This window comes from Rhamphochromis sp. 'chilingali' (genome assembly GCF_963969265.1).
Source record: "Rhamphochromis sp. 'chilingali' genome assembly, chromosome: 21".
Taxonomy (NCBI): domain Eukaryota; kingdom Metazoa; phylum Chordata; class Actinopteri; order Cichliformes; family Cichlidae; genus Rhamphochromis; species Rhamphochromis sp. 'chilingali'.
In genome coordinates, this window is record NC_137949.1 from 6336954 (window position 1) to 6358861 (window position 21908).

The 21908-nt window shown below is 41.4% G+C and overlaps 2 protein-coding genes across 3 annotated transcripts in view; both read right to left on the minus strand.

Moving 5' to 3' along the window:
- Nucleotides 1-21908, minus strand: part of esr2b (estrogen receptor 2b) — a 72412-nt gene that overhangs the window by 6481 nt on the left and 44023 nt on the right. The window lies entirely within an intron of this gene.
- On the minus strand, nt 3339-9478 carry LOC308390129 (uncharacterized protein). Of its 2 annotated transcripts, XM_080871823.1 has the most exons (10): nt 8057-9478; nt 7469-7682; nt 7197-7360; nt 5921-6118; nt 5746-5832; nt 5489-5578; nt 5239-5286; nt 4974-5114; nt 4582-4699; nt 3339-4202 (listed from the first exon to the last, which is right to left on the minus strand). In XM_080871823.1, exons 3-8 carry the CDS (start codon nt 7261-7263, stop codon nt 4975-4977), a joined length of 630 nt encoding a protein of 209 aa, XP_080727949.1. In that variant the 5' UTR covers nt 7264-7360; nt 7469-7682; nt 8057-9478; the 3' UTR covers nt 3339-4202; nt 4582-4699; nt 4974. The 2 variants fall into 2 exon arrangements, with proteins under 2 accessions (XP_080727949.1, XP_080727950.1); XM_080871824.1 differs by lacking the exon at nt 5239-5286 and having other exon boundaries at nt 8057-9467.

Consider the following 21908-nt stretch of genomic DNA (forward strand, 5'->3'; position numbering starts at 1 on the left):
ATGTGAATGGACTTTTATGCTGCGCACTGTGACTCACAGCAATGGTCCTGGGTCAGCCCTGACTTTGTGTTAAGATAAGATAAGATAAGATAAGATAAGATAAGATAGAACTTTATTAATCCCTCGGGTGGGTTCCTCTGGGAAATTCGACTTCCAAAAAAAGCACAGCAACGACCAAAGTTACAGTTACAGAACTGTTATATATATATATATACACACACACACACACACACACACACACACACACACACACACACACACACACACACACACATATATAAATACAGAGACAAATATAAATAAAATATACAAAGGGGATAAATAGAATAAATAGGAATAAAAAAAATAAAAATACAAGTGAATTGCACATTTCAAGTATTGAGTCTATTGCACTGTTGACTATTTACAAAAAGTATTGCACAAGGTATTGTACAGTGAGGTGCAGAGGCAGATGTTAAACTAATCCTAAAGTAATAATGGTATTTCTAACCACTGATATAGCACAACTTTATCCTTTCAACAGCTGCTGAAAGTTAGGGGACCTAACTGCTATCGGATATTTATATAGAGATCCTCCAGCTTCAAACTGTATCACCCTTCAAGGACCTGCAGTTCAAAAAAGCGCCCCTCCGACAGCCAAACCCATCTGTTCTCTGATTGGATTGTTACATTTGTGATTGACATGACATTGACCAATCAGATGAAAGGAAGGAAAATAGGGTCAAAATTCGTACTTGTAACTTGCAGGGTTTTTTTGGGCTAAGTCCACACACAAATCTTTTTTACACATACAAATCTTTTTTACGCACACACAAATTCTATTAAAACATTCAAATCTTTTTTACACATACAAATCTTTTTAACAAGTACAAAATATTTATGACCACATTTTGAGCCCATAGATGGCGGTCTGGTGTGAACTTCAGTCAATTCTGCTCATTTTAGGAGATCAGATAGAGAGGGATCATTTACCTGTAGATACTGTTTTGAGTCGTTTAGATGATGTTTCTGAAATGCTTGGGATTATAATTGCTCTTCAAGATGTTAGCATCGATGACAGCATTGTCGAAAGGAATGTCTGAAGTAAGTTTATGCTGTAATTTAACACCTGTGTGAGTCTGTACACAGCATTATTTAGATATTGACCTTAATTATGACGTTTGATATTGAAATATTATCGCTTACTTTTTTATTGTGAATGTCTAAAATAAGTGGGGCAGCTACGGCTAAAGCTATCGGCGCCATCTCGTTGTTGAGACACGTTTAGCCGGCGCAGTGTTAGCTGTTAGAGTGTGTTAACTCGGAGACTGGGGGCACTGGAACCTGTAGGAACCTTTTACACAGAGTAGACCCACCAGCTTTCCACAGTCTACTTACTTATCACATCTTGGTAGACAGCAGGGTCATTAGTGCTTTAAATAGTACATAGTTGAATGTTTCATTGCTGTTTGCAGCTAATTGTTCTCTGATAACACATAACAAAGTTGATGTTAAATAGCAAGTTTATTGAAATGGTTTTGTCTATTACAGCAGCATTTTAAATATCATACTTTCTCTGGTGTCTTCAGTAAAGCTAAAACAAGAATACATTGTTTTGTTGAGACTTGCTGTTATACTAAAAAAAAAAAAATTATGTGCAGAAAATCTGATAGGTATTCTTCTATTGGGAATGAGGACTTGGATGCAAAAGTGCTGGACATTCAGCGTCATTACCCAAATGCCGGCTGCAGAATGATGATGGGACATCTACGATCCAGAGGCATACACATTCAAAGTAAGCTGATATTGTTTGAATATCCAAACACCCAGAAAGCATGTGTCAGTGTAGCCATGATGTGATATTATAATGTAGGCATCAAAAATGACTAGGCATGTTCGTATCACTGTTATGTAGTTATGTTCTTGTTTGAACCAGTTTGTACACGATTCTCTCTCCTCAGTAAATCTGTACAGCACCTGGATACTTACCTGAAGCAATGAAGATCTGTCTCATAAGCATTACAGTGTTTACAATACAGTCTTTTTGTAGTTGGTAGTACTAAGACATGATCTGTTTGTTAATCAGGATTTCGACTGATGGATTCAATGAGACGAGTCAATCCAGAAGGGGTCATGATGCCACGGTTATCTATTTAGACTGCAAGGCGTCGTCAGTACAGTGTACCAGCACTAAATCACCTTTGGCATATCGATGGAAATCATAAACTAATTTGGTCAGTGCTTGCATCACCTTTTCCCAATTCCATTGAAGTAACAGGATGCATGTATAAAATTGTAAAATGAAGCCTTGAATTTGTAAATGTCATCTTAAATGCTGTCATATAAGGCCATTTACAGGATTTGCTATAGTCATGTCTGAGGCTTTACATTATGCATGTGATTCCTTGCACTACAGATCTTTCTGTAAAGTGTTTAAGTTTCCCTTCTATTATTTCTTTTACATTCCTGTTATAACATGTTGTCACTTTATATGGAACTGAAATATTGGTCTTGCTTGTATGTAACTGGGGACATGACAATGTTTTTTCTTGTTTTGTTTTTTTTAATTCTGCCTTGTCAGATGGAGATTTGTTGTCCATGGTGGGATAGATGGTTTTTCGAGGTTAATTGTCTACCTTAAAGCTGCCACCAACAACAAAGTTACAACAGTTTTTGATGGTTTCTTGTCAGCAATCAGACAATATGGCATACCGTCCGGTAAGAGGTGTTTAACAAATACAGTATGCCAAAAAACTCTGTATTGGACAGTAGTTATATTCAGATTGTTACTCTCACTGACTCGGATCAAAACTTCTCTACTTTTTTTCCAGGTCAGACAAAGGAGGGGAAAATGTGAAGGTTGCACATTTCATGGTGCAGACAATGGGGGAGAACAGGAACTCTCACACCAGCGGTAAGGACAAGTAAATTGATGGCCTGTCTTACATTGTTTTCACACATGCAATTGTAATAAAACAAATGGTTTCTGAGCATAATTGACTGGTTTCACAGCACATTAACACTACACTAATAATTGACTTGGAAGGCTGTTGACGTAGGAATGCCTGAAAAACCATAAATGAACAATTTCCCTCACTGTGTCTTATAGCATTGAGCGCCTTGATGTATATGAAAACGTCCTTGACCTTTTCTACACAATCTTCACCCAGCTGGAGATTCAAGGACTGCTCAACCCTGGTGAAGAAATTGACTTGTTTGCACTGCACAGATGCTTTTTGCATCACATTCAACATCATCTTCAGTCATTCCAGGAAGCATGGAATCAGCACGGACTCAGAACAGCAAACAACCATTCACCTCTGCAACGCTGGTTGCTGCACAGAAAGGAGGGACAAGATTTGTCACAGGTACATGACTATTTGATCCGTATTTGTTCTTCTATGTAAAACTCTACTATCTGTAGTTGAGATGAGTTTATTTCTACTGTTCGAGTTGGTGTACCAAATATTTCTCCTGTAAGTGAAAATGTCTTTCAAGCCATTCTCTCCTTTTATTCAATCTGTCAGGTATAGATGGCAATACTTTAAACAAAGTTAAATTTGTTATACCTGAAGAGAACCAATCCTGACCTAGAATGGGTGAATGAATAATTATGCCTAAGAAACTCACATAGGCCCTGACAGACTCAATAAGTCCATCTAGGAACAGCTGCAGGAATCACCTCTTCAGTTTAGATTTAAAACATGTGCATGGTCTTTCAGGTTGATGAGGATTATGGTGTGGACTGGACAGGACCACATAATCACCGCCCATCAAATGAGATCACCATTCCTGAGATTCAGCTCCCACGTGCACTGAGTGAACGAGAGCTTGCTGTGCTACCAAACAACAGGGTTTCACTCAGTCAAGCTTTGGATACCTACTGTGAAACTGTTCAGTCACTCAAACTTATGTTTGATACCACACCTTAACTCTTCAAAGTAAGCAGGTGCAATATGTTCACACCCCTTTTTTAAGTTTCTACATCTATGGCTTTGTAGCTAATACTGACTCAAAACAGCATAACCGATTTCATTTTCAACAAAACAGTGAGTGGCTATAAAACAGAAAGAAATGACTCATAGGTACAGTAGTGTGCAGGAAGACGTAGTACTTCAAAACAGGTGGAAGACTACTGTTGACCACTTCCACAGTCATTTCTCTCGGCAAGACTTCCCATCCTGTCCAAAACTTGATGAGGGCTTTTCGTTGTGCACAAGACGCTGCAACAGAAGATTGTTTTAAACTATAATGACATCCTATATTCATTATTTTGAGTCTTTTATGGAGAAATACCATAAAAGATGAACAATTACATAAAGAGCACAAGACATTTTTGCCCCACTCAAATTGCTGTTGTAGCTGTCATAGATAATTTTTTTGGTAACAAAGCTAAAAGTAGTTATATACAATTATAATGCAACTGATAATGCCACCACTCTGTTTTTTATGTATTGCATGGAGGCAGTATGGAGCAAATAAGAAAACTAAATTATACTATAGTGTACTTTGTTAATGACCCGAGATCACTGGACTGTATGTAATTTACCAAAGTATAATCAGAGAAAACCAATAGCAAAATACCTATCGCAGCAGACTTACCATTTTCAATGAAGGACCAAAGGTAGCCTGCCACTCTGCATTTATCCTCAAGAGAGCATTCCTCTTCCTCCTCATCTTCATCTTCTGTGGCAGGCCACACTATCCTTTCTAGAATAGACTGCATAAAATAGTTCACCTTGGTTAATTTTTTCTCTGAAATGCAACAAGATAAAATAAGCTTAATTTGTCATTTTATATCTTTACTTATCTTGTAGTCTTAAGAGCGTCAGCAACATTAGGTGTATTTTTATTAAATGTAACCCAGCTGTTCGACTAGCCCAAGCATACAAAATAGTATATTGATGTTTTGTGTCAACAATTAATGTTCATCCTTCATAAATTAACCAAATACCTTTACTGTTCAGATGTTAAAAGATGTGACCTGACTTTACCTCACAACAGGGAGCAGTCTCTGAGTCCCTTGGTAAGAAAAGAGGAATGATGTCTGATCTTTCTGTCAGAAGCGGCCATACCATGGTCTCCTGAAGCCCTTTCCTCAGCTGCTTGACTTGACGGCTTGTTCGTGTTATGACCTACAACAGTGAGACCAAACCAAAACTGAAGTGTGAGTCCGTAAAGTAAAAAACACTTTAAATGTTAAATACTTAAAGAACATCCACTGTACTGATAAAGCATTTCAAATTGCAGGACTTATACCAGACACACACGGTCCACCATGAATGAATGAATGTCCCATTATTCTTCCTAAGATCAAACATAATAAATTCACTAAGCCTAACATTGCATGGGGGTAAAGACAAACAGTTTTGTAACTGTATTCAATCTATTTTTCATCTTTATGGTTACAGTTAGGATAATGTAACACAAGTAATAATTTTTCCTTTAGTGCTGCACATGTATTATTTTAAATTACTATTCCTCTTATTTCTGTACATAACTTTCTTACCTGCCACCAAAAACATGTCACTCTCAAGCAAGGTCTGAGAAGTGGATGGAGTCAAGTGTTCTGGCTCACCGTCAAACAGTCTTGTAAGATCTGTGTTCCTTGAAAAGAGTACATCTAGGTTATGGTGAGTATGAGAAATCCAGGCAGTAATTTTAACACAATTAACTCATTTACATAACAAATACATTTTCTTTACATGATGAAATATTCTCTTATTTAATCCACTATACATGTGCCCAGTCTAGTTTCATACATACCAAAATTCAAATGCAAACCAGACTGTACTAGAGAAACTGCCTTTGAGAAGAAGAATCTCTTCACCCCTTCTCCAACAGCAACATCCCCTAAAAGGAAGAAGAAGAAAAAAACTTGTGAAGTTTCGGATTAGTCAGTCACTGGATTTCTAATGTTTTCACAATACAGAAAAAATACCTTCCAGTTTGCAGCTGACAGGGCCCGCCCACTCTACCTTTGGAGCTTTGTAAAGGGAGATAAGTGATCTCTGTTGATCCACAATACTTTCCCGCAAGTCCATTTGCAGGACTACTGCCTTTCTGGTCTCATACTTTGAAAGTAACTCGGACTTATAGAGCCAGGCTGCTCTGGTTGCATCTTGTTCACATTTCCACTCTGAAAGGTACACATTTGCATGGATCACATGAATCAAAGGAAATAAAATACCGTAAATGTCGGGCTATAAGCCGCTACTTTTTGCACAAGCTTTGAACCCTGCGGCTTTTAGTCAGGTGCGGCTTTTCTATGGATTGTCCGTGATTTTTGTCATATCGTAAGACGATTTGTTTTGTTTGTTCCGCTGTTGTACGGCACTACGTTGCCTGGCGGAAGGATCGGGGTTCAAGAGTGGTATGTTAGTCACATGTCCGTCCGCCAGGCAACGTAGTGCCGTACGAAGTAGCGCGAAAAACAAACTTCAAAGTAGCGCTACGCGTTCAGCGGGAGTCGTGGATGATGAGCGGCGATAAACTTGCAAGTTATGCCCAAAAAGCAAGTTATGCCCAACTCCACCGGTGGATTCTGACAGCGTGGAAAAGTGTGAAAACATCCACGATCACCAACGGATTTTGAAGGGCTGGACTGCTGCATGATGGAGAGGAGGACACCGCCACGGCCCTTCTGAGGGTGTTCGACTCTGACACTGACAATGAGGATTTCTTTGGTTTTGAAAGTGACAACGAAGGAGAGAAGAAGAGTGGATGACGAAGCCATCATGAGCCTGTTTGTATCCGACACTGGAGAAGAGGACTTTGGTGGTTTTAGTGCGTAGGAAGAAGAGAAAGATGGTGGTGAATGACTGACTTTTCTTCTTGTTAAAGCTGTGTCACTGCACCTGAGCCTAAAAGGTAGGCCGAATCTATTGTTCTGGTGTGCTGTAGGTTATTGTTATGTACTACATGTGCAAATATGTACCCATAACTTGTTTTTCAAAATATTAATAAAAGTGATGTCTCCAAACAGCCATCTCTTTCCTGACAATTCCCTTTGTGCATATTCTCTTACATATGATAAGTCAACATTGAAACACCTGCGGCTTTTGGTCAGGTGCGGCTAATGTATGTACAAAACAGGATTTTCCCCTGATTTTAGCTTGTGCGGCTAATATTTAGGTGCGCTTTGTAGTCCGGGAAATACGGTATATGTATTTTTTGCCATTTATCTGGTATCTTCCTAACTTAATTCCTGTGACTACCTGGTTTTTCCCCTAGAAGTGACTTTTCTTCATCTTGATGAGATGCATCTTCCTGCACTACCACCATATCACCTGACGATTGCTCTGCTCTTGCTGAGGTTATGGTGGATTCCAAGATGATACTATCTGGTTCCTCTACCCCGCAGGACAGATTCCATCCCTTCCTGTAAAACACATTACTTGCTGTACATTACTACAAAAATGGTACATATAAGAGTAAAAAAGTAGTTAAACTGAATCTTGAAATATTAACAAATGACATGTAGCATCACCTTGGAATGAAATCCGTTTCTCTCCAAGTCCAGCTGCTGCTAGGTCAAATTTGACTGCTTTAGCTGGCACTGTGTCTGCAATATGATCATGTAAACAGAAGAAGGTGTGTGTAAATGGAGCGGCATGCTTTCTTGGAAGAATGCGAGGTCAGAGATGAAAGTGGCGCTGAGGAAGGCCTCACTCTGTAAGGGGCAAACAGTCTTGCGACTTCAGCTTTAAAAAGGGAAAAACAATATTATAGAAAACATTCTAAAAGCTTAGATTAATTGCTACTTAATTTGCAAGTATTATACCCGCTTACAAAATCACTACATTGAACTAGAATTGCTTTATTTTCATTCACATAGATTACTTGACTTCCATATTAGCAGAGAAAATAAGACACTTTAAAACGTCATGATTTAACTATTACCCGCAACAATGTAAACAGTGATACAGACATTAACCCAGAAGACGATTATCTTCTCTTACCTAATTTATTAAGTTCTTTGCTATGATAAAAACAGTATAAAAAAATTTGTGACTGAACTGATTAAAAAGCTCATTTTTGGCAGACAGACTAACCAAGCAGTAACATCGTTACTTACCCTGAACAGTGTTTCGTGGAGTGGAGCTAGCTGTGATAGCGTTAGCGTTTGCTAACGTTAACATTGTGCTGTTTTGATGAGAACTTGGACCAGGGACCGCTTCATCTCCAGTACGCTGCTGCAACACTCTCTCAGACTGAGGTGAAGTCGTACAATCTAAGCGGTTAGTAACTTCTCTGAGTAACTCAGAAACGGACTTGTCTCCTGCAGCCATGCCCTTCACAAGCACCTAAACGTTATTCGCGCCCAGTGTTTTACACTTGTTGGTGCCTTTACTTTATTTCGAGCCACTGCCGCCGTCTGCGTAGGAGACGCACTGCAGCATTAGGCTTAAATCGACACTTCATGTACTATCCAATTGTTCAATCTGACGTCACTAGCCGTGTCCGAAAAACCCAGCACAGCATGCTAAGCCTCCCAGCAGACGCCTTTAACAGCCCCACTTCGCCAAAAAAACACACTTACGACCTAAACTCCGCTGCAGGTCCATATATCAAATGATCACTATGGCATTACTGAGAGTTGAAAAACTGTCTAAAGTCTTTCATCTTTAATAAAATGATCAGCGTTCTGTTCTACCAGGTGTAACAATTGAGTTTAACTAACAGGCATCCATGAAAACGGAATTTATGACATTTAACGGAGTTAGAAGTTAGCAGGGAGTTAGCTCGCTAGCTTCTATCTAAATACAATATAGCATGTCCTGACTGCGGGGTTTTGGAAACAAATTAAAACGTACAGCTCTGTTATCACTTCCAACATAAATGAAGACAGAAAACTAAACAGCAGTGACGTTTGTAGGGTTACTGAAGTTTGGCTAGCTGGTATATAATGGAGAAGGGTCTGGCTGCAGCCACTGCTCTTGTGGGATATAATGATGTGCTACGTGACCGCTACGACACAGCTATGTAGTTGTACATAGCTGCATAATATAAACAAGCTAACTTTTTTTTCCACTCGATAAAAGTTAACGTGAGTGTTCTCGGTGGTCAGGAACAAATGTAATCACATGGCAGGATGCTGTAAAAGGACCAAACTTCAGCCAGGAGAACAACTGCGATAATCCATCCACAATACGAGGTTAGTCATTCATATACTGCTGCATGGGATGGGCTGTAACTACATCCTAAGGTTTTAAAAACTGAGCTTAAATCAGTGTTGCCAACTCCTCAGTAAGGAAAATCGCTATTGGTTGTCCTAAAAGTCGCTAGAAGTCGCTAAATGACGTCATCGCCTAATTTGCATAATTGGTCATGCTAATCCAATTGTAACCTATGTTGTTGGAGAGAGAAATAACATCGTGGAAGAGACATAAAGTGAGTAAAAACGTCCTAAATGCATTTAGAGTTTATTTAGAACTACAAATTAAATTTCTTTTAGCAATTATTGGTTTTTTTAATGTCACAATTCCAACCCTGCTCCTTTACCCGGGCTTGGACCAGTAAAAGTGACCCAAAATTGGCACTCTGGTGGAGTTACTTTGTGTGTGTGTTTATAAGTAGTTTTAAACCTTGTGATGGACAAAACAGCATAAGAGTAAAAGAAGAACTGACTGCATTACAGCACCCGCTGCTTGTTGAGAGTAAAAGCGATATGCGCTTTCATGTCTTTTTTTAGCGACTTATTTTAGAAAAAAAGTCGCTAAGGGGTCTGAAAACTCGCTAAATATAGCGACAAAGTCGCTAAGTTGGCAACACTGGCTTAAATAAATGATTAGCGGTAATAAAAGCCAAGGGAGGTCAACAGTGATCACTGACTGTTTTAGAAGCTTTTTGAGATAGGGTAAGTGACGGGTAAGGTAAGCGACCCATGTTGTAGGTGACGTCAGACGCTGGAGATTTGGCGGAAAAAAAGCGAATGGTAGCATAGAGTTTAATAAAGTTTTTTTCAAGCTTCAGTATTACCAAATATACTAATCAACTGTCATATAACTAACAACATCTGTCCTATCATCTCTAACACCCTGGAGGACAACGGGGAGAGTTTAGACGCTCTCCAAGGTTACATCGACCGCTGTTTTCAAGATTTAGTAATGAAGAAGGCCCAGAGTGCATCTTCCCCGGCCAAAATTGAGACACCGTCATCGAAGAGATGTCGCCCATCAGACTCTCCCGGTACAACATCGCCTGCCGGCAAAGACATCGCAGACATCCTGGAGTCAATCGACAAGCGATTGTCCAGTTTCGATGCGAGGCTGTCCCTGGTGGAGATTTTACACTGGGAATTTAAATCTCTGAGAGAATCCCTGGAATTCAGCCAGCAGCAGGTGGAAACGCTTGCCGCTGAAAATGCCACGCTACGGGAGTCGGTCAAATCTCTCACTGATAACGTGACCCAGCTAAACATTGAAAATAAAAAAATAAAAGAGTCCGTTATCGATCTACAAGCCTGTAGCATGAGAGATAATCTTGTGTTTTCTGGTATTCCAGAATCTGCCGGAGAGGACGCGGAGGCAACGGTGAAAAGCTTCATTAAAATCCACCTGAAGCTGCTGGAGGACACCGTAAAGAACATCGACTTCGATAGAGTGCATTGCTTGGGGGGCCTGAGGTCGCGGACCGGGAGACCACGACCTATTGTGGCCAAATTCGGTCAATTCAAACAGAAGGAACAGGTGAAGAGTCGCGGCAGAGAGCTGAAAGGAACGGACTTCAGCGTGAACGACCAGTTCCCCAAAGAGATCCTGGAACGACGCAAGGTCCTGTTCCCAGTTCGACGTAGCTTCATCCAGAAAGGCTCCCATGCTGTCATCGCCGTGGACCGGCTCTACGTGGACGGACAGCTCTACCACGACCTCGGCACCACACCGTGGTTATATTGACTGCACTCCAGATAAGAACCCGCTACACTCTTTTCTTATTCATTCACACTTTCTCCTTTAACATGGGTTTAACCTAGTAATATCAATATGATGTCATAGCAGATATAACACCGTCACCCTCTGTCATTACTTTAATTGGAATGTTTCCGTTTCGTTTCTTTTTTTTTGTTGTTGCTCACAGTTCATGTGGTTTCTTTCTTTCTCTTGTCTTTCACTGCTGTGATCACCTACTTCCCCACTCACCTACAAACAACACCCTCTATTTCTCCATATTTTCACACCACGATCACGCAAACACATCCGCTCAACGGCAGCACATTCACAACAGCCTCACAGCACGCACAGACTTGCAGGACACATAAGCAAGCCACGCTTGTTCATATTAGTGAATATTCACACACATAGTCAGACTTACGGTGCCTCTCACCACACTTTTTTTTCTCTTTCTATTTACAAACAAGTGATGTTTCCACATTCTCTCCACCTGTCTAAACGAAACACCCAGCATACATCATTAGACATACACACACAATTATGGGCATGCTGAGGTTTGTCACATGGAATGTAAATGGAGCTGGCTCCAGAGGAAAGAGGTTAAAGATATTTAACCAGCTTAAAAAACTACAGGCAGATGTTGTTTTATTACAAGAAACTCACAGACCTGTCACAGGTTTAAACGAACTTAAAACACCTGAGTTTCCTAACGTGTTTGCAGCCTGTTATAATTCTAGACAAAGGAGAGTAGCAATTTTAATACATAAAAATGTTAATTTTACAGTACTCAATACAGTTATAGATCCAGAGGGTAGATTTCTAATTATTAAACTATCAATATTGAACAAAAAATTATGTATTGTAAGTATATATGGTCCAAATGTTGATGAACCCTCATTCTTCCACGGATTTTTTAGTGCACTCTCTGAACACCTCGATTGCACACTCATTCTTGGAGGCGACCTCAACCTTGGACTAAATGAAGAAATGGATAGGCTCAACACAACAGGAACTCAGCGCAATTGGCAATCCACAAATATAATCAAACAGTATATGAACGACTTTGGCCTTCGCGATGCATGGCGCTCCCTTCACCCCAACAGTAAGGAATATACTTTTTTCTCACATGTTCATCACTCCTACTCTCGTCTGGATTATTTTTTGGTCAGCAGCTCACTGCTGAGTGACATTTCAGACACTGAGATTCATCCTATAGCTGTCAGCGATCATGCTCCTGTATCTTTAACACTAATGCACAAGAATAATACTACGCCAAGTAAAAACTGGAGATTTAATACATCACTGCTTAAAGACGAAGACTTTATTAAATATTTTAAAAAGGAATGGACTTCATATTTAGACTTTAATGACACTCCCGGAATATCTGCTTCTGTTCTATGGGAAGGAGGGAAAGCTGTGATGAGAGGTAAAATAATTTCTTTCTCATCACACAAAAAGAAAGAAGAAAACAAAAATATTCAGGAATTAGAAAAAACCATCAAATCACTAGAAGAAGCCTACGCGTGCGACCAAGATCAGGAAACATTGAACAAAATACGCAAAACAAAACTAGAATTAAATGAAATTATTAATAAAAAAACACAATTCCTTATACAAAGACTTCGCTTGCAGAATTTTGAACACAGTAACAAATCAGGTCGATTTCTAGCTAATCAGTTAAAAATAAAGAAAGAAAAAACAACTATATGTGCTGCTAAAGATTTATCGGGGAACACAATATATGACCCTGGAAGAATAAACAACATTTTTAGGGATTTCTATGAAACTTTATATTTACCACAAATAAACCCATCTAAAAATGAAATTGATTTGTTTCTTGACAACGTAACTCTTCCAAAATTACTAGACAGTCAAGCAATGGCACTGGATTCGCCACTGACGCCAGGTGAACTCCAGGAAGCCCTGATAAGTATGCCCAATAATAAGGCTCCAGGTCCAGACGGCTTCCCTGCAGAATTCTACAAAGAATTCTGGACAATTTTGGCACCAGTATTCCACAGCATGTTGCAGGAAATCGAGGAAAATGGCAGACTACCACCAAATATGAATTCTGCCAACATTAGTCTCCTGCTAAAACCAGGCAAAGACCCTTTATTTCCCTCAAGCTATCGTCCAATTTCTCTTTTAAATGTAGACCTTAAAATAATCTGCAAAGCTCTCTCAAAGAGATTAGAGAAAATAACCCCCCTCTTAATTCATCCTGACCAAACTGGTTTCATAAAAGGTCGGCACTCCTCAACAAACACTCGTAGATTACTTAATTTAATAGACTACTCATACAATAAAAACATCGAAACCATAATATTATCTCTAGATGCAGAAAAAGCATTTGACAGAGTTAACTGGAAATTTTTATTCGCAACTTTACACAAATTTGGTTTTGGAAACTCTTTCATAAACTGGATAAGAATATTATACAATTCCCCAACAGCTCGTATCAGAACAAATGACCAGACATCCTCCAGCTTCTGTCTCCTGAGGGGCACCAGACAGGGATGCCCACTCTCCCCTTCACTTTTTGCAATTTTTATCGAACCTCTAGCAGCAGCATTTAGACAGGCTACAACAATTAAGGGCGTAAAATGTAAGAGCATAGAACATAAAATCAGTCTCTATGCGGATGATGTGTTGCTTTTTCTGCAAAACACACAAACCAACCTCTCTGAGGTAATTACTCTAATAAACTGGTTTTCAAGAGTTTCAGATTATTCAATTAACTGGCCAAAATCTACAGTTCTTCCCATCAACTGCTCCTTCCATAATTCTTCCTCTGCCCCATTACAGTCTGGAAATATTAAATATTTAGGTATTAATGTTTCTCCTAAGCTTTCAGACTTAACTAAATTAAACCACATCCCACTTCTAAAGAAAGTAGAAGGCGATCTGACTAGATGGAAATCTCTACCCATATCACTCATGGGAAGGGTCGCCACTATAAAAAATGATGATCTTGCCAAAAATAAATTACTTATTTTTGATGATCCCTAACAAACCATCACAAGATTGGTTCAGATCTCTGGATTCATATATTTCCAAATTCCTTTGGAAAGATAAACCCCCGCGTATCAGCTTACAAACGCTACAAAGAACCAAGGATAGAGGAGGATTAGATCTGCCTAATTTTCACCAATACTTCTTAGCCAACAGGCTTCAGTTCATCTCAGAATGGTTAAAACATACCTTCTTAGATGAGCCCTGGCTAGATGTTGAACAGGCACTATGCAAGGATCTAGAGATTTCAGGCCTACCATTTATTAGCTCAAACATCAAAAGACGTGAATGCTTTAAAAGTATCAACATCAGCTTTTCTCTGACAGCATGGTGGGAGTTTCTAAAAATAACGGAGTCATCATTAATCCCATGCAAACGTACACCTATCTGGAATAACCCTGACATATTACAAAACAATAATATGATTAATTTCCCAAAATGGAGTTGTAAAGGAATTAAATACTTAGAACATATATTAGAGGGAACAGAATTTATTCCATTTGACAGACTAGTTGCACAATATGGGATCAACAAGAAAAGATTTTTAGAATATCAACAAATTAAATCCATAGTAAAAAAGAAATTTAACCTCAGTCAAGTTGAATTACAAACACCACCAAGTGCGGCACATTTCCTTACTCTTAAATCCCCCAAATTATTATCTAAAATATACAGAACACTTTCTAAAACAGATGAATCAATATCCCTTCCTATTGCAAAGTGGGAAGCAGATTTATCGGTCAGCTTAGACCAAAACTTCTGGTCTCAGGTATGCTTAAAAACCTTTAAATTGATTAAAAATCCCAGTCTGCAATTAATACAATACAAAATACTACATAGAGTGCACTATACAGGTCATAGGATGTTCAAGATGGGCTTTACATCTTCCAACAACTGCTCACACTTTCAAGGCAATACACCAGACAATTACATTCACGCTCTTTGGTTCTGTCCACCAGTGCAGAAGTTTTGGCGCGAGATATGTGAAGACTTATCAAAGTGTCTGAAATGTAAAATTCCAACCTACCCTTTAGTATGCTTGTTGGGGAAACAGGATGAGGTCACTACAGAAACTAATACAGTCCACATGGTTTTTACTGCCCTATGCATCGCCAAGAAAACGGTCCTCATGAACTGGAAAAATAAAAATAATCTTAATTCTAGCCAATATAGAAACCTTCTAATAGATCACATTAGTCTCGATATAGCCTCTGCCACCACATTAGATCAATCCCTCTGGGCTCCTTTGATCGGCTCCATCACCTAGCGGGGGTAGGGGGTCGTGGTTTGGTCCCGCCTTAGCTACTGTGGTTGATATGGAGTTGGGACGGGCTTAGGGCGCCTGGAGGACCCCTAGAGACGTTATCCCTGGAGGGCTTAACCTGGGGGTTGTGTTCATAACCTGGTTAGTGGCTCTGGTCGCTCTTAGAGGTTGTTCTCCTTGTGGCTGCGTGCAGGGGGGCTGGAGGATGGTCTGTACTGGTGGACGTAGGTTACTGGCCTGGTGGCCTGGCTGCCCCTGAGTGGATCCGGGGCAGGCGTGGGAGTTTGGGGTTCGGGGGTGCTTCGCCTCCGTGCTGGGAGGTTGTTCCATCCTTGCAGGAGTCCACTCTGCAGGTGGGGGAGAGACATAGGAGAGGTGGAGAATAAACTTAACCTGGGTGTCTGTTGTCTTGTGTAGTCTGGGAGACGATTGAATGTTGGGGTGGGTACAGTTTCCTCTGCGGTGGGGTAGGGTGGGCTGCCCCGGGTCCTGTGGGGCTTGGCAGTGCTACCGTAGGCCCCGGTCTGGATGGACCTGGGCTCCCTTGCCTTGGTGGGTACCAGAGGACGGGAGTGCCTACTGGAGTCAGCGGGGGAGCTGGCCCTAGGGAGGGGCATCCTCCCCTCCCTCCTTTTCCTCCCCATCCCCGGCTACCTCCCTCTTCCCGCTCCACCACACTCACCCACACAGGTAGGGCCTTGGAGTCTCTACCTGTGTCACAAGGGTGCAGGGGAGACATTCCCCCCCCCCCCCCCCCCCTGTCCCCTTCTGGCCACCTGTGCCTCAATTTTATCTCACAACTTAGACATCCACATTACTTACACTCTCATAACACACACATATATATAGGGCCTTGAGGGTGGGCACGTTAACGGCGTCCAGTGGACGGTCTGTGTACTCAAACCTACCTCTGGCGCTGGTGCCCAGCTCTCAATTTTAAATCCATGTAGACATTGAGGGTTCTCGGGAGGGGCCGTGCTAACACCTGCTGCTCTCTGGCAGCAGCACCATGCTCTCCCTTGTTTTAAATGCACTTTAGAACAACACGCAGCAACACTACACATGAGCAGGAGGAGGGAGGTATGGGGTCTTCACACTCCCCCGTTCTCTGCTAGCCATTGGGGCAAGGGGGCTGGGAGGAGATGTTAGCTGTCCGATTGGCCTCCCTGCTGCTGTGGAGCCTGGGACGGTCTGCTTGCCTCCACCCCGGGGGGGAAGGGTAACATCTCTTGGGTCTGGGTTCTGTTTCCCCCTCTGGGGGCGAGGGTACCTGGACCCGGGGTATAGAGTATGTTTGGGGAGTGTGATTGTGTGTACATGTCCATTTATGTCAATCCTTACGTTGGGTGAGTGCTGAGTGTTTGTATATGTGTGCATGAGGGTGGGAATGTATGTTTGTGTCTGTGTGTGCCTGTTTGTCTGTGTCTATATGTCAGGTCGGGTCTTAGACTCCATCTCTCTGGGAACTCCCAGGCCCTCCAAGGCCTATCTCCCCTCACCACACTCCCTGCCAGTGACTGATGCCCTCAGGGGTCGGTGCATTGGTGGTTCTTGGTGTCCGGGGCTGGGCACTCAGGTATGTACCGGCTCACTCCCGGTGGCTACCTGGCGGGGCCTGGCGCCTGTTGCTCGGTCAGGCCTCCTCCGGGGTGCGGGGGGCCCTCGGGCCTCCGGGCCTGCGGCTCGGTTCACTCTGGCACAGCTGGCTGCCGGCAGAGCCGGCGGGCACGCCGGTGCAGCCACCTCTAGCTTCTGCTCGGTGGCTCCTGGGTGACGCCTCGTCTGGGGATCCTCAGCCCTTCCCATGAGGGTGGCACGGATGCCCCTCCGGTGGTTCTCTTTGGGCTCTCGCACTCTGAGGCCTCTGGATGTCTGGGGCCTGGATCTCCTCCATGCCTGCTTCATGCCCTGCGGGACGGGGCTATGGCTCGCTACATCCTCTTGCAGACCATTACATGTGGAAACCATTTGAATACAAGCGCGCTGATCCACACAGGTATGCACACGGATGTTCACTGCTCGTAGACTTAAATTACACCTTTCTTGGCTGCTACTTCAAAGCACATTGTGCGCTATCTGCCCTGCGTGCTGCACAACAACATTGAATATTTAGTATTTACTGCTGTTTACACTTAGCTAGATTAATGCGATGGTGTTGTGTTTAGTATGTTGCTTTGGTTTGTTTTTGCTTGTTTTCTATTCTTCTTCTCTCAACAGGTGATCCAGGAGATTTTTTTTCTCCCCCCCTTTCTCACTGTCCCTCTCCCCTTCTGTTTTTCTTTTCCTTCCTCTTTCTCTCTCCCTTTCCTATCCCTCACTCATGTCTGTCCCGTCTGTAACATCTGAAAATAAAATATAATAAATAATAAAAACAAAGGTCGATCAAATGGACCAATACGGCAATGCCACGATGATCCATTTGGCAAAGTAAATCCATTGGGTATCCTTGTTGGTCTTCAGACAACAATTCTGATGGCTAAAGAACCAAATGGTAAATGGCCTGTATTTATATAGCGCTTTACTAGTCCCTAAGGACCCCAAAGCGCTTTACATATCCAGTCATCCACCTATTCACACACACATTCACACACTGGTGATGGCAAGCTACATTGTAGCCACAGCCACCCTGGGGCGCACTGACAGAGGCGAGGCTGCCGGACACTGGCGCCACCGGGCCCTCTGACCACCACCAGTAGGCAACGGGTGAAGTGTCTTGCCCAAGGACACAACGACCGAGACTGTCCGAGCCGGGGCTCGAACCGGCAACCTTCCGATTACAAGGCGAACTCCCAACTCTCAAATGGGACAGGCAAAAAAAAAAAAAAGAAGAAGCTTTTTGAGGTCAAATAGAAGAAAATACATAACATTAAACATGTTAACAACACAAAAGCCATATTAAACGCAGACTACTTTAGGACAGGACGTTGGATTCGTCGCGTCATCACTGAACAACCGGATTACTTATATTTGAGCAAAGGGGCAACCAATCACACAACTGGCTCCGCCCTGTCTTTCTTGATTGACAGACAAAGTCATTCTGCTGAAAAGTCGCATTATGAAATAAATAGGCCATTGGGAAAAACGGGATTTTGAAATAAAGACTGACTTTGAAAAAAGGACATTTTGGATTAAAAACGGCTGGGAATAAATAAAATGCCTCAGGAATAATCTCTGTTATTGTGAAAAATAATGATCATGAAATAATATTTCACAATAATAAGTAAATTTATATAGCAGAATGCAATATATTTCACAATAATGAGCTTTTTTTCAAAATGTGTTCAATTATTTCACAATATCATTCTCACATTACATATCTGTGTCTTATTTATTCACCTAGTAATTTATTTCATCATGACTTATTTATTTATTTAATTTTGAACACTTTGGAGTTCCATAGATGTATCTCTGCTGACAGCACAGCATTACAAACTTGTCTTGTCTGGTTTTACAAACTATTCAAGTCTAATGTAAACGAATAGTACATAATTATTCTGTTCTTACAAAGCACAAACCTATTTAGAGTCTTTGAAATTAATGTCCATCAGCATCAGTTAGTGAGTGGTATATATCAGAGAGCAAGTGAACATTTAGTCATCAGAGCTGATGTGTTAGAGGGTTAGGGTTAGCAGGAAAAATGTGCAAGTCTGAGGATTTCAGAAAATTTGACAAGGTTGACTCGGTTGGAGCATCTCTAATACTGCAGTTCTTGTGGGATATTCCCAGTCTGCAGTGGTCAGTATCTATCAAAAGTGGTCCAAGGAAGGAACATTAGTGAACCAGCCAGGGTCACTGACAACCAAGGCTCAATGCAAGTGGGGAGTGAAGACTGGTCTGCGTGGTCCGACCCAACAGATGAGCTGCTGTAACTCAAACTCTACAAAAGGTTCAAGCTGGTTCGGATTGAAAGGTGTCAGAATACACAGTGTATCACAATTTGATAGGTATGGGACTGAATAATTGCAGACCAGTCAGAGCGCCCATGCTGATCCCTGTCGACACCCAAAAGCACCAACAGTGGGAATGTGAGCATCAGAAGTGGACCATGGACCGTGGGTGCACTGAGAAGAAGGCAAGTCTGAGTGGCAGTTTGATGCTTTTGGGCAATGTGGGAAACCTTGGGTTTTGCCATCCATTCAATTCAATTCAATTCAATTTTATTTATATAGCACCAGATCACAACAAAAGTCGCCTCAAGGCGCTTCATAGATACAGACAAAATCCCAACAATCATATGACCCCCTATGAGCAAGCACTTTGGCGACAGTGGGAAGGAAAAACTCCCTTTTAACAGGAAGAAACCTCCGGCAAAACCAGGCTCAGGGAGGGGCAGCCATCTGCTGCGACCGGTTGGGGTGAGAGAAGGAAGACAGGATAAAAGACATGCTGTGGAAGAGAGACAGAGGTTAATAACAGATATGATTCAATGCAGAGAGGTCTATTAACCCTTTAGAGCCGGTCAGAGCGGGCACGCTCTGTTTTACGTAACTATTTTTAAATCCCGGTAGCTCTGCAACCACATAAGCTAGCGCAATAATTTTTTTTGCATATGAAACCGGAGGAGTTGTACTTACATCTTATGCCATCAGCTTGTCCTAGGTCACGGTTTCCTTCCACATAAAGCTTTGCAAAAACTGCATAAAAAGCGCTTGCAGCAACAAAAACATAATATTCCAGAAACACGCTTTGCCGATCCGATCAGCTGTTCATAACACTTCCTACGTTGGAATAGACGTCAGCGCGAACTTTTGCATGTCCGCCATTACCTGCCCGAAACCGGAAGTGACATCATTTTCGCAGAAATGTAGTCTTTTTTACCATCAGGGCCTCAGGGCCTATACTGGTCTTTTTAAAAGTTATGTTTGATTTTATGACTTTCTGTGTCGTTTCTGGGATGCTTAGGACTCATATTGCATTGCTGGAAATAGTTTATTTTGATGCATATGCTGCTTTTTTGCAAATTTGCAGTATAATATTTATTTTCGTTTTTCCTGCAGTGTATAAAAATTGGTGTATTTCAAAAATAAAACTATGAAGACACTCAAAATAAAGTTCCTGTGGTAGGAAACTATTTTGTGCAACTTTTTTGTATTTACAGTTTTGAGGGATAAGGCTCTTAAATTTCTCCAACTAGAAATATATGTTAAAAAAGCAAAAACGATTTTCATTTTTTTTGTAGTTTATTGCACTTTTTTGCAATTTATGTAATTACTATGCACTTAATGAATACATATTATTAAAATCTGGGCTATAATTGTTGTATTGATGTATAGCAACTTGAAATGCTCCCAAAAATGGCACCACACCATGTAAAAATATAATATAAGCTCTGGCGGACTTGGTTCTATGGTAGGTCTTAAAGGGTTAACACATAGTGAGTGAGAAAGGTGACTGGAAAGGAAAAACTCAATGCATCATGGGAATCCCCCGGCAGCCTACGTCTATTGCAGCATAACTAAGGGAGGAATCAGGGTCACCTGGTCCAGCCCTAACTATATGCTTTAGCAAAAAGGAAAGTTTTAAGCCTAATCTTAAAAGTAGAGATAGTGTCTGTCTCCCGAATCCAAACTGGAAGCTGGTTCCACAGAAGAGGGGCCTGAAAACTGAAGGCTCTCCCTCCATTCTACTTTTAAATACTGTAGGAACAACAAGTAGGCCTGCAGAGCGAGAGCGAAGTGCTCTAATAGGGTGATATGGTACTACAAGGTCATTAAGATAAGATGGGGCCTGATTATTTAAGACCTTGTATGTGAGGAGCAGGATTTTGAATTCAATTCTGGATTTAACAGGAAGCCAATGAAGGGAAGCCAAAACAGGAGAAATATGCTCTCTCTTTCTAGTCCCTGTCAGGACTCTTGCTGCAGCATTTTGGATTAGCTGAAGGCTTTTCAGTGAGTTTTTTGGACATCCTGATAATAATGAATTACAGTCGTCCAGCCTGGAAGTAATAAATGCATGAACTAGTTTTTCAGCGTCACTCTGAGACAGGATATTTCTAATTTTAGAGATGTTGCGCAAATGGAAGAACGCAGTCTTACATATTTGTTTAATATGTGCGTTGAAGGACATATCCTGGTCAAAAATGACTCCAAGGTTCCTCACAGCGTTACTGGAGGCCAAGGTAATGCCATCCACAGTAAGAATCTGGTTAGATACCATATTTCTAAGCTTGTCAGGGCCGAGTACAATAACCTCAGTTTTATCTGAATTAAGAAGCAGAAAGTTAGCGGCCATCCAGGTCTTTATGTCTTTAAGACATTCCTGCAGTTTAACTAATTGGTGTGTGTTATCTGGCTTCATGGACAGATAGAGCTGGGTGTCATCAGCATAGCAGTGAAAATGTATGCTATGTCTTCAAATGATGCTGCCTAAGGGAAGCATGTATAATGTAAACAGAATTGGTCCTAGCACTGAACCCTGTGTAACTCCATAATTAACCTCAGCGTGTGAAGAGGACTCTCCATTTACATGCACAAATTGGAGTCTATTAGATAGATATGATACAAACCACTGCAGTGCAGTACCTGTAATACCTACAGCATGTTCTAATTGCTCTAATAGGATATTATGGTCGACAGTATCGAACGCTGCACTAAGGTCTAGCAGGACAAGCACAGAGATGAGTTCACTGTCAGAGGCCATAAGAAGATCATTTGTAACCCTCACTAAAGCTGTTTCTGTGCTGTGATGAGCTCTGAAACCTGACTGAAACTCTTCCAATAAGCCATTCCTCTGCAGATGATCTGTTAGCTGTTTGACAA

Coding starts and splice junctions, on each gene's coding strand:
- LOC308390129 (XM_080871823.1), bottom strand. CDS start 7,263: ATGGTGGTAGTGCAGGAAGATGCATCTCATCAAGATGAAGAAAAGTCA. Junction 5,287..5,488: donor TGACATGTTTTTGGTGGCAG/GTAAGAAAGTTA, acceptor GTTTGATCTTAG/GAAGAATAATGGGACATTCA. Junction 5,115..5,238: donor TGGTGGACCGTGTGTGTCTG/GTATAAGTCCTG, acceptor TCACTGTTGTAG/GTCATAACACGAACAAGCCG.